The sequence below is a fragment of the Enoplosus armatus genome, chromosome 3, assembly GCF_043641665.1.
Source record: "Enoplosus armatus isolate fEnoArm2 chromosome 3, fEnoArm2.hap1, whole genome shotgun sequence".
NCBI lineage: Eukaryota > Metazoa > Chordata > Actinopteri > Centrarchiformes > Enoplosidae > Enoplosus > Enoplosus armatus.
This window is the reverse complement of record NC_092182.1, coordinates 18,880,035-18,896,337: the sequence shown is the minus strand read 5'-3', so window position 1 is coordinate 18,896,337 and position 16,303 is coordinate 18,880,035. Positions and strand designations below refer to the sequence as shown.

The window sequence follows — 16,303 nt, the reverse complement described above, 5'->3', positions numbered from 1 at the left end:
TAGTTGTCAAATAGCAGCAGGGGCAGGGGGGCGAGAATGTATACGTGGGTGTGTGTGTATATATACTGTATGTGTGTGTGTGTGTGTATGTGTGTGTGTGTGTGTGTGTGTGTGTGTGTGTGTGTGTGTGTGTGTGTGTGTGGGTAGGGGGGTTTAAATGGTGCACAAAGGCAGATCACACACACAGTGTTCACCAACACACAACATGGGGTAAAAACTAACAAAAACTTAAAAGTTGAATTGTGTTATTACAGGAATATATAATATTTATATTTATATATATACATATTTATATACACACATATATAAATATCTATATATATAGCTTTGATTTTTTGCACTGCATGAAGTTCACTGGTATGCATGATTTTATGCATTGTATGGTATTTTTCTTGTTGTTTTTTTCCTCCTTTTTTTTGTTTTCTGCCATCCCTCCTCGATTGGTTTCTTGAAGAGCAGGTCATGTGAGCCGTGTGGTCTTATGTTCGAGTCACGCTCACGTCCACAGGCAGACGATAGTCAATTAGTCCGTCTGTTCGGGCACAAAAAGGCTCACAGCCCTCCTCTGTATCAGTTTGTCACCCCCCCATGTCCATCGCTCTCTTCTTCTCCTCCTCCTCCTTCGTCTTCAGCACGCGGTGAATAAACTCCTCTCTCTCAGAATGCATTATTTAATTCAGCCTCTGCCGACTTGATCGCAGGAGGACTCGGTTTTAAAATGGTCTGTGTGTGTGTGTGACTGCGATATGAGACATTAAAACCTATCTAAGGGTTCTGGATGTCTTATGCTGTAGTGTGTGTGTACCTGCGAGAGTGTGTGTTCGTGTGTCTGAGAGAGAGAAAGAGAGCTAAAAGGAGGGGTAGTCTGCACTGAGGGATTCCAGTCTTGACCCTCTTTCCTGGGTCAAAGTGTAGCTGAGTGCAGTTGTCAGTCCTGGCTAATGGATGGTGAAACGGTTGTTGGTGTATCCTTAATTGTGTTTCCACTGTTCTGTTTTTCTGAAATCGTGACTGTGTCGGGAGAAGTAGGAGTTGTATCAGGATGGAGGGGAGGGCAGGCAGACAGACGCTCGCTCTGTTGTTTGGTGAAGTTGGTGGAAGTGGAGGGGGTGATTGGCTAACTGGTCGTGGGGGGTAGATAGGTAGGTTGGTAGGTAGATAAGTAGACCGGACGCCGCTGCCCATCACAACAGCTCGTACTGCCGTAGGTGCATCCTCTGTATGATGTCGCGACAGTCATTGAAGACGCGGCGGATGTTTTCTGTGTCAACCGCGCAGGTGAAGTGGGGGTAACAGTAATGCCGCCCGTCCCCACTGGCTGTGCTGATCCTCTGAAAAAGACACAACAGCACAGGCGAGTTAAGTGTTGAAGATCAGTGGCTCCCAACCCTTTTTGTCTAATGCTCTCACAACTCAAATGTCAATGTTTAAGTCAGTTTGGTCATGTTTGCATTCCACTTGGAGTGTGTCAGAAGCTGGACAATGCAACCAATTATCCATTACTTTTAGCTAACTATTTCAACTGTTCAACCATATGTACCCCCTGGTTGGGAACCACTATTACAGGACGTGCTGAGACAACACCTTCCACTGAAATCTACTGAGAATATCTTGTAGGCAAATATCCTCTGTCTACAGCGGCTGAGTGGAACAAGAAAGTGGCCATCTGTGAGATTTTGGTGACATCTTTGGTGCTAAGCTGTCACTGGTGTGTTTTTGCACAGCACGTCCAAGAGAAACATTTGCCACTCACACAGTTTGAATGAAACTGTGATGTCTTTTACTTTGGATGTTCTGTTAACTGCGGTTGCTGATTCTGGACTAGAAACACACAACTTCGTCTGTATCCATTTTTTAAGAAAAGCAAATTAAAAAAAAAATAAAACTCAACAGCAAATTGTCAGGTTAAGTCTTTGTTTGTCACATCTTACATGACCTACACTGTTATGTGAACCAAATAGGTAACATTTAAAAAATGATCGAATTCAAACAGGTGAAACATGAGCTTTGTACATACCAGAAACTCATCCCGAATGAAGTACTTTGCCCTTGTGACGCGGGGATCTTCACCCGGCTCTGGTATTGCTGTTGGAGAAGAAGGAATCTAGTCACAATAAAGTCATCGCTCCCCCTGCTGACCAGGCCACATCAACTTGAGGAGCTACAACTGGTAACGCTGGCGAGGATGACAATTTAATAAACTTAATGAAATATTATAACCAAAATGTTTTGTCAGGACTGTCTTTATTTCAAAAAGGAAAAATTGTATTCTCTATATTTAAATTCTGCCCATCATTTGTATCACGGGCAGTTAGCTGATGTTAGCTGATATCTTGAAGAAAGAGAGCACACCAATTCTCAGACTTTCAAAAAAGCTGCTCTATACTCACTCTGCTCACACACTGTGGTCTCTGTTAGATTGCTGATTTTAATTTTTGAGATTTAGTCATACTGCAAGTCAGGGTGCCAAAGCCAGTTGACTTAAAATTATATTTCTGATTTATAACAGGCTGGCTGTTATTTTCATAGCTTTGACCATCATGTCTATCAAAGGTTTGTATAAAACCTGGATGATTGTCTGACTTCCCGTGTTTCTTGCCCTATCTTCACATTTGGAGATCTCAGTAATAAAGTTGGTGAGTACAATGTTATCCATTGTCTCGATGATACTGAGAAACGATGGGCAAACCTATGAAAATAGGATCTAAGTTGTAATTGTGACTCAACGAGGCTCATTGTCTACATTAAACCATTTGAATGTGGCTGTTAGAACCACAGAAAAACGGATATGTGTGTTCTGTATTAGACACCCACAGATATCGGTGTCAACCTCTTACCATCATCAGGTGTAGTGTAGCGTGCAAACTCCGGGAAGTACTCCTCAATTTTAGATTTCCCTGCCAAAACCTTCTCAGCAAGCAGGTCCTGCTTGTTCAGGAAGAGGATTACCGAAATGGTCCGTAGCCACCTGTGGAGGGAAATGAAGAACGAGATCAGTGCCAGATTTCTTTGGACTTTCGTTTAGACCCCAAAATATGTTACCAGTCTGTTGCTGGAGAGTCCCCACTTTTCAAGTGGCATTATGTTTTAATAGGCTTTGGCTGAAGAACAAGGGAATAATTTACTCTCTGGAGTTCTAGGCTGAAAAGGTCTTCCAGCTCCTGCCATAAGCAGTCCATATGCTCCCACAGGGAGAGAGGAGTCAAGGGAGGACTCTGTATCCAAACAGCGTCTCCTCCCACCGTACATGCACCCTGAGCAGGAACGTTTCATTCTGTTAATTCTCAACCCTGTTTGTGTACAAAAGTGTCCCTCATATTTAGTCTTTTAGTGAAGAACCTTTGCTAAATAGCACTGAAGTGATACTGTGGTACGAAGGTTGCACTCAAACTGAGCAGAAATTTCTTAATCTGTGACCAAAGAAATATTCTTTTGAAGCCATGTAAAGATCTCATCTGTACAAAAAAAGAGTGACGAAAGGTGGTTTCAGTCTCAAGACAACAAGGCATTAAATATATATATTTTACTATGTTATAAAAAAAAAACATAAATACAAATGGGTTCAAAAGAAGAATAGAGAAAAAGGTATAAAATGACCAAGTATGGCCCACAACACACCGCTACATGTCACATGACGCATCTAACACCAATAGGAAGTGCCACAGTGCCGCTCGTCAACAGCACTTCAGCCACAGGATGTGGGGACAGTAGAAACTGTACTGACTGGACTTTAGAGCACTTGGTATTTCTGTACCCCAACAGTGACTTTCTCTAGTCACCTGTCACCTGACTACAGAAGTCGAGTCAGAATAGGATGGCAGCAAACCAGTGCACAGCTGGGATCGGCAGCTTGGTGTACAGGTTTGAGTACAACAGAAGCAGCAAAATTGTCAAATTTTAGGGATCTGCTGCACAAACAGTGTAACTTTACTTCTGTACAATCTGACTGATTAATACCATTACTACATTGCCACAGCATCAAAAGCTAAAATACAGTAATTCTGTCTTCAAAGTTTTTACATTTCATCTGTTGTTATCTGTTTTGCCATAGATTGGACTTGTGCTTACCTGTTTCAGCATCCATAGTGGACACTGACAACATTCATATACATTCAATAACCGAAGAGGTCAAAACTCCAGCGACACCAACGCAAAAAGCGCTACTAGTTTCATGTTCGATAGTTTGATGAAAAACATGAGATGAGAAGTTGATGCTGACCTGTTGTTCCAAATGTTCTTGAAAAGGTTGAGGGCTTCCTGTAGTCTGTTGGTCTGATTGTCTTCTCTGATCACCATGTTGTAGCTGCTACTCGCCACCACAAAGATGATAGCTGTCACATCTGTGTCACACAAACACATCAACACCATAGGATTAACACACTAGAGATGGATAAAACTACCTAAAAACCTCACTGCACCCTTGCATACCTTGGGATTTAACATGCATGCATCTGGAACAACTAGACAACAAATGGGCAGAAATAAATAATAAAAAATGCTTGACTGCTTCCCGCTGATTATTTTTCAGTAATTCATAAATAATCCAGAGTTTCATCACTACAATAAAGCAGTCCAAGTTACAAACAGCCTACCGTTAAAACACTGGATCCATTTTCGACGTTCATCCCTCTGACCTCCAACATCGAACATACTGTGAGACAGAGCAAGTTAAAGGTCAAATTCGGTTTCTGCCTTTCTTTCAACTACTTCTTTTTTGACTATTACTTTATCACCCAACGCTGCGATAAATAAACTTTGAGCTAACTCACTGGAAATTGACTTTGTCTATTTGGAATCTTGTCTCAAAGATCCCAGATGTCAGTACTCTGCATCTCAACAGGTCCTGAAAAACAGAGAAGGAACAGGAGGGTGTTAGATAGTTAAAGAACATATATCGAAAGGGAAAGGGATACAGACATAGAAGATGTAGAAGAGAAGGTGATGTGAGATGTCAGGAAGACAGATATATGATAAGTGTGTCAAAAGAGGAGGATAACAGGATAACAAGATATTGATGATTATTAACAGGAGAAGAGTAAGAATATGGAGGAAATAAACTCATGGAGAACAAGTACAAGATAGAGAGAGAAAGAAGGTTGACAAAGGACAATTAAGATGAAGGATAAAATGCAAATTAAGGGAGAAATTCAAGTTGTGATTAACAGAAGAATATTCAAAACACAGTTCATCTATAAACAAAGCATACAAGCACTTTAAACTTCCCCTTAATTCAGGTCATAGTTAATATTTATTGCCGAAATCATTCTCTTTTTACTATATAGTGAACTATATTTACCCTCTGCCATTTTATCTGAGTGTAAAATGTATGGGCTATATAGCGCCCTCAAACACTCCAACAATGGCACGAGTGTCCATGGCACTTTCTGCTTAAAATCCCACAATGCAATGCGTCACATTATCTAGATCTAGCAAAGATTCCTGTTTGTCAGCGATGACACAAAACAACGTTGTGTCCGAAATCTCACTTTACTGCTCACTATAAAGTAAACTACTGAGTGTCTGTTATTTAGGAAGTAGTGAGTGAATGAAAGAGGAAGTGATTTCGGACACAGCCAAACAAAAGGCCTTTTTTCACAGCACACATTTTGACTTGTTATAGAAGGAAAGTACAGGTGTTCTTAATAACATTAACGATGGCTCTGATCTATTCAAGTGTCCCAGTAAGCCATGACAGTGTGACAGTGAGCCAGCATGCACAACACCAGGACCCTGAGTTCAGCCATCATTCATTTCATTATTTACACCCGTGCTCTTTGTGCTTTTGTGCTGTTTGTGCATTTTTTCTTGATAAATGAATTAAACATTGAATCAATTCTAAAAATTGTTTATGTTTAATTTTCTGTGTTGCTGAACATCTCACCTGATCAGTGGGTGTGTAGTCATTCTGCCTGACCACCTCAATCCTGTCTAAGAAGCTGCAAAAAGAAGAGAACCTGGTTAGATTTTAATAACATAATATGATAACACAATAAAACAATGACACTGTAGTAAAATATGTCAACATTTCAACTGGCCACTCTTAGTAATCATCAAAATAAATGCAACTTAGCATTTAGCAGGTACATCCCAGTACAACAGTGGGAGCAAGAGACAGATGGTGGATGTAGGTGCCTGAACATCCACCAGGGGGCGTGTGCTTTAATTCACAGTGAGATCTGAGGCAGCCAGTCTGAGTCACCAGCAGCAGTTTGCTCTGTCAGACTAGAGAAGCCTCGTCAATGGAGCTGCTGTAGTAGTACTTGCACAGGAGGAGAGGTGTGCGTGCGTGTGTGTGTGTGTGCGTGCGTGTGTGTGTGCGTGGGCGGGTATGCAGGCCTACGTGAGTTCAGATTTGCAGAGTGCCCACCCAAATGCATGTTAATTGTTCCGATGAACTGGCCTACATTACTGCTGCTTTTCCTTATGCGTGAGCTGCCCTGATGTTTTCATGATGACTGTGTCAGGGTCACCTGCTGGAGGTGCTGCAAGTCAGGACTCAAAACAGGCCTAAAGAAAGACTGCTGACACTTTTACACGAGCATCTGTCGAGGCAGAATTTCAGAATTATGGAGGAAGAAGAACAGGAGCTGCTCCGTTCAGACAGTGGAAAGAGGAGTGGGCTGAACTCAATGCTGCACTAGGAGGAATTTGGTGATTATCTTTAAGCTACAGCGGTAGCTATCGTAAGTGTTCCACTAGCCTGCATCAGACACAAGTGCTGCAGGTTTTCTCACAACAATTCCTCTTAAGGGTGAAGCAACAACATGTCAGCAGTGAAAGAAACATCTACAGCTACACTTGTAAGCAGACTGGAAAGGAAGAAACTAACTTTCTGTGTACAGCCAACAGCAGATGATCATTTTTACCAACTTATAAAGCATGTTTTGATTAGGTTTTATAGGGTTAATACCATTCAGTGTATTTAATTCAGTCATTAGAATCATCCTATCACAAACTTTTGAGAATTGCCTCTAATATTAGCTGTATTTTCTTGTGAATTACTAGATAATTTTAACATCTTCAGGCCTCTAAAAATGGTTCAAACAAAACAAGGAAAGGAACAACGTGTCTCAACAGGTAACAACAGAGTTGTAAGTAGTAAACTGATGTATTTCAAGGCACGTGTATTATTGTGGAGGTATGCCATGTCGCCTGAAATCAACGAATGTCAGAAAAAAATGTACAGTTTAAGGAATATAATGTTAAGCTTCAGCTTCAGGGAAACCAAGCAGAGGCACTAATTCGCACAGACACAACACGTATTTAATGAGTGATGCAATTATTTGAGGTCAACTAGTAAATAAATTCATAACAAGACAAGATGGCAGTGTATACCACCTTCCCTAATTAATTTCCAGGTAAAACCCTGTAAGGATTCACATGCTAATAAGTTTGGGAACCTCTGTTTCAGAGCGATAGCTGGTTACCTGCTGAAGTGTCTGCTAACATAGACAAACGTACTAATTTCCCACCCTGTTTGATTCCTGCACGGCTGTCTCTTTTGACTGATCGTCTGCCTACCGCTTTTACAACTAGAAAGGCAAGACGCTTGCTAGAAGCTGCCTCTCGGGGCAAAGGTATGTAACCCCCTCTGAGATAACTAGGAATGTGGCAGGCAGGGGTGAAATGTGACAGGAGGGCTGCAGGTAACACACTGAGAAGAGCAGGGGGCTGCGGAAGCTACAGTCCTGGGCTGACTGACAGACGGAGGGAAAAGACACAGAGTCAGGAAGAAGAGAGAGTCAGTATGAGACTGAAAGAAAAACAGAAGAGGACAAACAGTTTGGGGAACAAAGAGACGCCCATGTGCATATCTCTGCACAAATGCACAATGACACAGATATTCATATAAAAACACACACGGAGGCAATTAAGCAGCCAACCAGTCTGGTACCATCAGCTCTCTGCAGGGGCCGAGTGGCTCAGCTGTTCCCACACCACAGCGCCTCCGCTGTGCCAGCACACCCAGAGCCCTCAGTGGACAACTGTTCAGCCAAGCTGCCTGTTACTGTCCCGTGTCCACAGCTCAGAACCTGCAAGCGCCTAACTTCATCCTCCCATAACATCCCCATGCTGAGCTCCCAAACACATAAATAACCTGGATGTGACAGGATCTAAAAGGCTCTAATGATGACAGAGTTAACATGGCTGCCACCGACATCTGCCAAGGCCAAACTCTTGTTTATCTACAGCTCTGGTCTGAGGCGTCGACACCCCCAGAACAAACACACTGCTCAATTTTTAGCAGTTCTCCCTATTAATAGGAGAAGTGCTAATAATAACCGTGCCTAGTAAGTTGAACTAAATAATAGTGGCTGCCCCAGTAACAGAGAGGTCTGCAGAGTTATGTTTAACCTGTCAGGGTTATTCTGGGGTAGCAGACAGGCTGACTTAAACTCTGGAAATACATACAGGACTCTTGTCTGGTGACTGAAAATAACCCACTATTTACAAGAAAAGATAAAGTACATTTTTAACTTTTTACTGCACTTTTTACTTTGGTAGAATTTTTGCTGGTTAGCAGGTACAACATTAAACATTATTTATAAGCAAATTTATATCCTTAAAATGTTCATATTTAATACAATTGTTTCTATTATATAAACATAAACAACCTTGGAGACTTTTTAATGAAAGTTTAGTAAAATTTACAACAAATACACCAGTTAAGAAGTTTTAGCTGAACTTAACTCAAAATTCTGACTTAACAATTTCCAAAAATAAAGAGGCTACAAAATTTACTTTTGCAATTATTATCTTCCTTTTTATTGATATAAAATCTAAAGCTTCTTCCTAGAATAGACTGCTCTGAAAATATTTACAGTACTTCCACAAACAGCAACATGTTTAAACTATATATCCTCTTTGCACACTCAAAACCTAAATTAAAAAGAGGAATTTCTGTACTGAATATCAACAACAGCAAGCAAATATGAGGGTTTTTTCTGTGGCAACAATTTCCCTACAATCAACAATCAAACTGAGATCTTCACTTGCTGGAAGGACATACGAGGCTACAGCATCAACAGCAGCGAACTGGCACAACTAAAGCTGATAACACTCCCGTAATGCATTCATCTTGTTAAAGTGGCAGTATTAGGACAAAGGATTACTCAGATTATGAGCTAGTATACATCTTCAGCTCTGAAAGGGATTAGGCTACTCTAAGCTGCACAACGGTGTTGCCTCGTCCGGCCGGCACGCACACAGCTGGACTGGAAAATATGCTGAATTATTAGCTTCATTTACTTTATAAATTACTTTATAAATAAGATAACGTGAGCAGGTGCCTCAAGTTACTGACTTAACATATCTGGTTACATTTTTAAATCATGATGTCATCTTTTAATATTCATTTGTGAACATATTAAAAGGGTTTGGAAATCTCTCTCCTCTGTTTAAAAAAGGTCTGCATTTATTGTTAACAAGAAATTAACTGTAATAACAAACTTAACAACCACATTTAAACCATTTAAGTTTATGGTTTAATGTGACACACACACACACACACACACACACACATATATATATACAAGCTGGCCGACAGGATTACGTCCCTAAAAAATACCTTTTTCCGCATCTGCCAAAATCCATTTATTGTCTCCCAGATTTTCAACAAGCAATTTATTTTCATGTTCATCTCCTTTCAAAAGAACATTAAAATCATCCCAAACATAGGCTTGTTCATTAACAAAGAAAACAGATAATACTGTAATATTTCTGTCAAACTGAGAACACAGTAAAATTGGCTAAAAAGCTCAGATGAAAAAGTGCAATTGTTCACGTTACACAAATAAAATTTAGCAACAGGTAGGAAGGTGAAAAAATAGAAACAGAAAACTTAGAATCTCCTTGGATATATCTGTGATGAGTCACTATTAAATTAAAATAATTTACTATTGATGTTACTAATAATTAATTTAATATGGATACTTGATGGGGAGTTAAAATGTGGACACATAATATATTTATTTCATTTAGCCCATGCACTTAAGAGTCTAAGTAACAAAACGTACAAGTACAAAACACAGAAGAACATATTATGAAACTCAATCTTCCTCAGCAAGAAGTTCACTGTTCACTATTAAATTTCACCATTAGCATGAAGTATTCAAGCTAAATTGCACAACTTGGAAATTCAAAGCAAACCGAGCAAAACTGAAAGCAAACTCGGAATTTGTAATTTCAGGAAACTTAAATCAATCTCTGCACAAGAGCAAACTGGAGATTCACGAGCCTCCGAAAACAACTAGTCAAGTCAGAAAATGGTCTTGGCGCTTCCTCAAGGGGGGAAAAGATCGTGCACGGCCCGCCGAGCGTAACGGTTCGAGGGGCTTACTGCTTCTTTCTACGTTAACACTTTACACTGCGAGCTGACCGAACCAAAAGGCTTCACCGGGCGATCCTTAATCAAACACGCACACACACCACATCCAGTAAGAGAGGGAGAGAGAAAGAGGAGGAAAGAAAAGAGAGAGAAGGCTGTGTCTGACATTACAGCGCTGCTCCAAAAATAGCTCCCTGGCGCCCTGGCCTCCAGCTTGGTTGTCATGGCGACAGAACCACAGGCGCTATAAATAGACAATCGGCTCCAAATCTTGTACGACTGGAGTGGGGCCAGAAAGAGGGAGAGACAGACAGGGAGAGAGAGAAGAAAAAGAAAAAAAACAGCGACAGATATAAAAGAAAAAGGAAGAAAGAATGATGGAAGAGGGGGAGAGAAACAGAGCGAGCAACAAGGAGATACAGAGAGAGAAATGCAGGGAATGGAGTGGGTTAGAGAGCGAGCGGAGGAAGAAGTGCAAGAAAGAAAGATATAAAAAAGAACAAAGAACGAAAGGACAAATTAAAGAAGTTAAGAATTAACAAAAGAACACAAGAGGAAAAGAAAAAAGGAAAAAACTAAATATGAAAATATGAACAAAGTCAAAATCAAAGAAAAGTCAAATAAAGACAAACATAATGAAAGAGAAAGAAAGAAAGAACACAGCACCAAACAGAAAAGAAAGAAAATACAAGAACAGATTAATAAAGTAAAGAATTAATGAAAGAATGCAAGACTAAGAGAAAATTCAGAACGAAAGAAAGAAAAGAAAGAAAAAATGAGAGAAAGTCAAAAAAATGGAAAGAACATAACATCAAAAGAAAGAAAGAAAAACACACCGATGAAGAACTTAATTAACAACAGAATATCAAGGTAAGAAGGTATGAAATAAAGGTAAGAAAGAATGAAAGAAAAATAGGCAAATAGTAAATAAAGAGAAAAGAAAGAAAGAAAGAAAGAAAGGAAAGAGTAAACCCGGTACTGGGAACACTGGCCTGTTAAATAGCAGCTGAACATTGGGAGCGGCACAATCACTGAATACACACAGCATTCAGAAAATCACAATACAGTGAGATTGCAGCAGCTTCTCCCAATGAGCCTCAAACACTTTCAAATGTACCTGACTCATGCTACACATCAGCACAGCAAGAGCACGTTCAACATCTGCTGCATACATAACACCTGCATATTCAGGATCACACCATGCTAAGTACTGACACTACCCCCCCCCCCCCCCCCCCAAAAAAAAAATCAGTTTGTCTTTTCTCATCCCCCCCCCCCCCCCCCCCCACACACACACACACACACACTCCCTCTCTCCTCGCGATGAGTCAGAGACTCAATCCCAGCCATTTTCTGTCCCTGCAGAAACACCACTACACATCACAGAGAGAGGGGGAGGAAGAGGGAGGAGGAAGGAGAGAGGGGAGAAGAGAAAGAAGAGGCTCAGGGAGAATGAAGAGAAGCAAATCAGGGGGGCTCCGGCACATGACGGCACATTATCGCCGGGACAAGATTTCAGGGAATCGTCAGATAATAAACACGGTTGTAACGCTCGGCTGGTATCACAGCCAGAAGACACATAACACAAACAGACACAGATACTGAACGTATGGGGATGTTCAGCCACGTTCCTCCTCTCAGCTTCGTGTTGTTTCTGTCTAAAAACCTGGTTTAAGGCCTAAAAAGTACAATCAAGAAAATTCTGCAGGTTACCACAGCTTGTTTCCCAATGTTGGGTTTGTAAGGAAGAGTTAATGTACCCAAAAAAACTGACAACTAATATTGAATTTTTATGTGATTTTGGCATCATGGTACTTGATTTGTTAGGCACAGTACTTGTTGGATTAGTCAAAAACAAACATTCTCTGGTTGTTTTACAGTTTACAGCTCACTCAATAGATTTTCAAGAAACTATACCAGATATTGATATTATCGTATGATATAAAATTACATATACCATGATAGAGGATTTTTCCATATCCCTCAGCTCAAATCTATCAAGCGACTAAATGTTTGAGCACTTCCTAATTTCCTGGCATCTTGGGGGCAGCGGACACAGGCTGTGAACACAACACTGACATATAATTAAGTTTATTTACATATACAGCAGAGACGGATCAACATTAGAATTCATTTGGAATCTTGTTTCTTTCCAATATTCATTCTCCTCTTAGCTCTGTTTTTGGTCTCCACCAACTTCTGAGGGAAATATCTGGCTGTGTCAAAAGTTAGTTTTTGTGTCATCCACATCTGCTACAAAGCCATTTAACATGCTAGTAAAGCTACCAACTCATGTTGAGCTCAACTGCTCTGGCGCCTTAAATGTCATTTATATGCTTTGCATAATAAACAAATATATGTTTTCAAAAACATAACCACAGGTAGACAGTTCAGAAGGCAAAACGGACACGTTGCATTTGCTTCTATCACAGCACTGTGAACAGGCTCCTTTCATTCAGTCTCCAAATACATAATTGTCTGCAACTGGTCAGCAATGTCTCATGATTGGCTGTGTTTTTCACAAGTTCCTCTGGGCCATGTGTTTGCATTTATTTTCTTTGTTTATGCCATGATACGTGTCTCCTTGTTTCATTTAAAGAGGAATAGTTTAGCATTTTGGGAAATATTTGTTAGCTTTCTTGTAGAGAGGTAGATAAGAAGATCAATGCCACTCTCATGTATGTATGGTAAATATGAAACTACAATCAGTATCTGGTTAGCTTAGCTTAGCATAAAGACGGAAAACAGGGGGAAACAGCTCTGTCCAAAGGTAACAAAGTCTGCCTACCAGCTAAAGCTCACTAATTCACAAATTATATCTAATTTGTTTAATTTTTACAAAAACCAAAGTCTAAAAACAACATGCTGTGGTTTTTACGGAAGGTTATGTGCCGGACTAGTCTCTGCTGGTTGCCTGGCAACCTCACAGTAACAACAAGAGTCCAGGAAGCTTGGACTAAGGACTGTTTTGGAATTTTGTTAGATAAAATCACTATCAAACATATAAAACGAATCAACGAATCAAACAACAAAATAGCTGACAGATAATTTTTCGGTTGACTAATCGATTCATCAATGAATTGCTTCAGCATATAATATAATACAATATATATTTAGGACGATAATATATTGTATTCAATTGCATATCTACAAAGTTAACAATTGATAACAATTACATAAAATCACATATATTGAATCACTGAATGAAAAATAATTAGGGATCAAATATCACCATAGCAAAACTAATAAAACTAATAATGTGTGAGTGGCGAATTATGGATGAGTCCTTGAAAAGAAACCATGTCTTGTCAGGATCTCAGAAGTGATTTACAATCAGGGCAAAGTGCCCTAATATTTCAGGCCGGAGTTTATACCTCTATGATCTGTATGGATGAAACTACAGAAACCTGACAACCAGGCCTCAGGGGTCACAGTCAGCTGTTTGGGCTTTCTTGCAAACAAAGTGTGTGACCATATAAGGAGTCAGGAAGTGTTAATAAAAAATTAAAGAAAATAAAAAAAAACAACAACAACAACAACAACACATCATAGAGGAGCATGACGGAGCAAAAACACAGTCAGGAAAGCTTCAGTGATTTCCTTCTCGTCAGACAGAGACAACAAAGCATTACCACCCCGTCAACTTCTTCTTCCCTTTTTCTATTTTTATCATGGCATGAATCGTATGATATAATATGTTTGTTTTTTTAAAAGGGAGACGAGGGGGTGTGTGGCATGGCCCTGACTTTTCCCGCACTGATCCAGGGTTGACATTTTCATTTAATGCTAACAACCTTCATCAATAATGCTGAAGTTGTCTCTCTCCTAACACACTCGCTCATTCTTTCTCCTTCTGCAGCCTGCCTGGGTTAAAAATAGCTCTCCCCTCTCTCTTTCTCTGCTTCTCCGTTTACATAAGCACACAGAGGGGGGAGGGGAGCACTTCCGGTCTGGCCACCCAGCCCAGCATCTGATCCATAACACTGGGGCTGCTGGGTGTGGGAGAGAGGAGAGGAGAGGAGAGGAGAGAGGAGAGGAGAGATCCCGCAATGCAGGGAAGCCCTCTCTTTCTCTATTTCAATCTGTCTCTTCAATCCTTTCTCTTTTTCAATCGTTCGGTCTCCCTGTTAGCTTGTAACTCTCCCCGTCCACAATCACATTTCTTACAAGGAAGGTTTGTCATGATCATCTTACAGAGCCTCTGCTGACACACAAAAAAAAAAACATACAGCGCCAAACACAAGAGAAACAAAACACCTGTGGCCGTGCACACAGTTTAAGAGACAAGGACACACAAAGACAGTAAAGTCACTAAGTACATGTACTCAAGTGCTGTACTTGAATACAATTTGAGGTACTTTACGGGAGTATTTCTCCACAACATTTTCAGAGGGAAATATTCTACTTTTTATTCCACTACATTTATTTGACAGCTGTAGTTACTAGTTAAGTTTTCAGATTAAGTTACGTTAGAAAATATAGGATAAGCATATAAAGTGCAATATATTCTTAAAGATGATGGTTCCCAATCTTTTTGGCTTGTGACATCTTACAAAAAACTAGTGTGTACTTTCAGATGTCTATCTTGTTGTTGGCAGGTCCACCAAAGAGTGATTTTCACTCTCAACGTCTCAGATGGTTTCATTTAAATTATTGTTCGGGTCTCAAAGAAGTAAAACTCTCTAATATTTCATACTAGAGGAAAGTCCGAAAAGAATCATCTCACGACAGTCCAGATTTATCTAGTGACCCTTTGGGGGGGCCTGACCCCTTGGTTGGGAACAACTGGACTAAACTTCCTAACTTCACATAAAGTAGTTAAAACTAGCTCCACTTCGCTACAACAGTGTAATGTTACTTACAGTCACAGGGCCACTTTTCTGCAGAATAAGTACTTTTACTTTTGATACTTTAAGTACATTTTGAAGTTAATATTTATGTACTTTCGCTTCAGTAGTAGTCTGAACACAGGACTTTTACTAAAGGGATCTAAGTACTGAGTTACATATACAAAACACCAACTACCTCACACAGGCATGTCAATGCACCAGCACATACTGTAACACGCACGCATGCGTACACATGTGACAGAGTCGGCGAGCCTCCACCCCTCAAGAACTCTGGCTTCATGTGACCACTGCATGCCTTGTAACAGAGGCTGGCCTGACTGAGATCAAAAGGTGGAAAAAAAAGAAAAAACAGAAAAGAAAGAAAGAGTTTGGAACAGAGGGGGGAGAGCCAGGCCGAGGGAGGTTCGGAAAGCTGAATATTTTTTGGGGAAAAATAACTTCGATTTACAAAACATCAGAAACGAAAACATTAAAGAGTCAGCGGGGCGAGGACACAATCTCGGTCGCTGTCACCAACCATGGACACACATACACACACACACAAACCACCAGAGGCCTGTACTACGAAGCAAGATTTGAGGTTAGTGAAGTAACTTCAGGGTTAACCCTGGGTTTTCAGGGTTACGACAGTGGTTCACTTCTTACCGGGGTAACTCACCATGGTAACTTATGCTCTGGAGCAGGTTAGGTTTGCAGATCAACTCGTATAAAAGCACCGCCTACTGACCAATCAATTATCTTGAAAAACGGCATCACCAATCATTGAAGATCCCGTGGAGCTCAGGGCACGGATTGTGAGAGGGTCTCTGAGAGAGGGCAGAGTGTTCAGAGAACGGCAAAGCCCTTTGGCTTTACCTGACGGTGTTTTATATGAGAGGTATAGATTCTGGTCGGAGGGAATGACTTATGTGTGCATTTCATTGTGCTTTTGTACACCGATATCATCCTACAGCAGAGACTGATTGAAGCACTAAAGCCTTGTACTTGTTGTACTTGTTGTAGATATGAAAGTAAGCCTACTCACTGCTTTGAATTATGTTTTCATATTTATGTTTTATCTCAAGTCCGTTTGAAACACCAGGGTGGCGGCTGAAAGAATAAGACTGAATAAAAACTGTTTGGCAGC

The 16,303-nt window shown here is 40.4% G+C and overlaps 1 protein-coding gene across 1 annotated transcript in view; it reads right to left on the bottom strand.

The window, feature by feature from the left end:
- Positions 1-342: 342 nt before the first annotated feature.
- LOC139282406 (guanine nucleotide-binding protein G(s) subunit alpha-like) overlaps positions 343-16,303 on the bottom strand; it is a 30,040-nt gene continuing 14,079 nt past the window's right edge. Inside the window, exons 6-12 of the mRNA XM_070902102.1 lie at positions 5,882-5,936; positions 4,770-4,843; positions 4,593-4,651; positions 4,220-4,340; positions 2,838-2,968; positions 2,018-2,085; positions 343-1,331 (exon numbers count right to left, since the gene is read on the bottom strand). Coding sequence (XP_070758203.1) covers positions 1,185-1,331; positions 2,018-2,085; positions 2,838-2,968; positions 4,220-4,340; positions 4,593-4,651; positions 4,770-4,843; positions 5,882-5,936 — 655 coding nt within the window. The 3' untranslated portion in view covers positions 343-1,184. The remainder of the gene's footprint in view (positions 1,332-2,017; positions 2,086-2,837; positions 2,969-4,219; positions 4,341-4,592; positions 4,652-4,769; positions 4,844-5,881; positions 5,937-16,303) is intronic.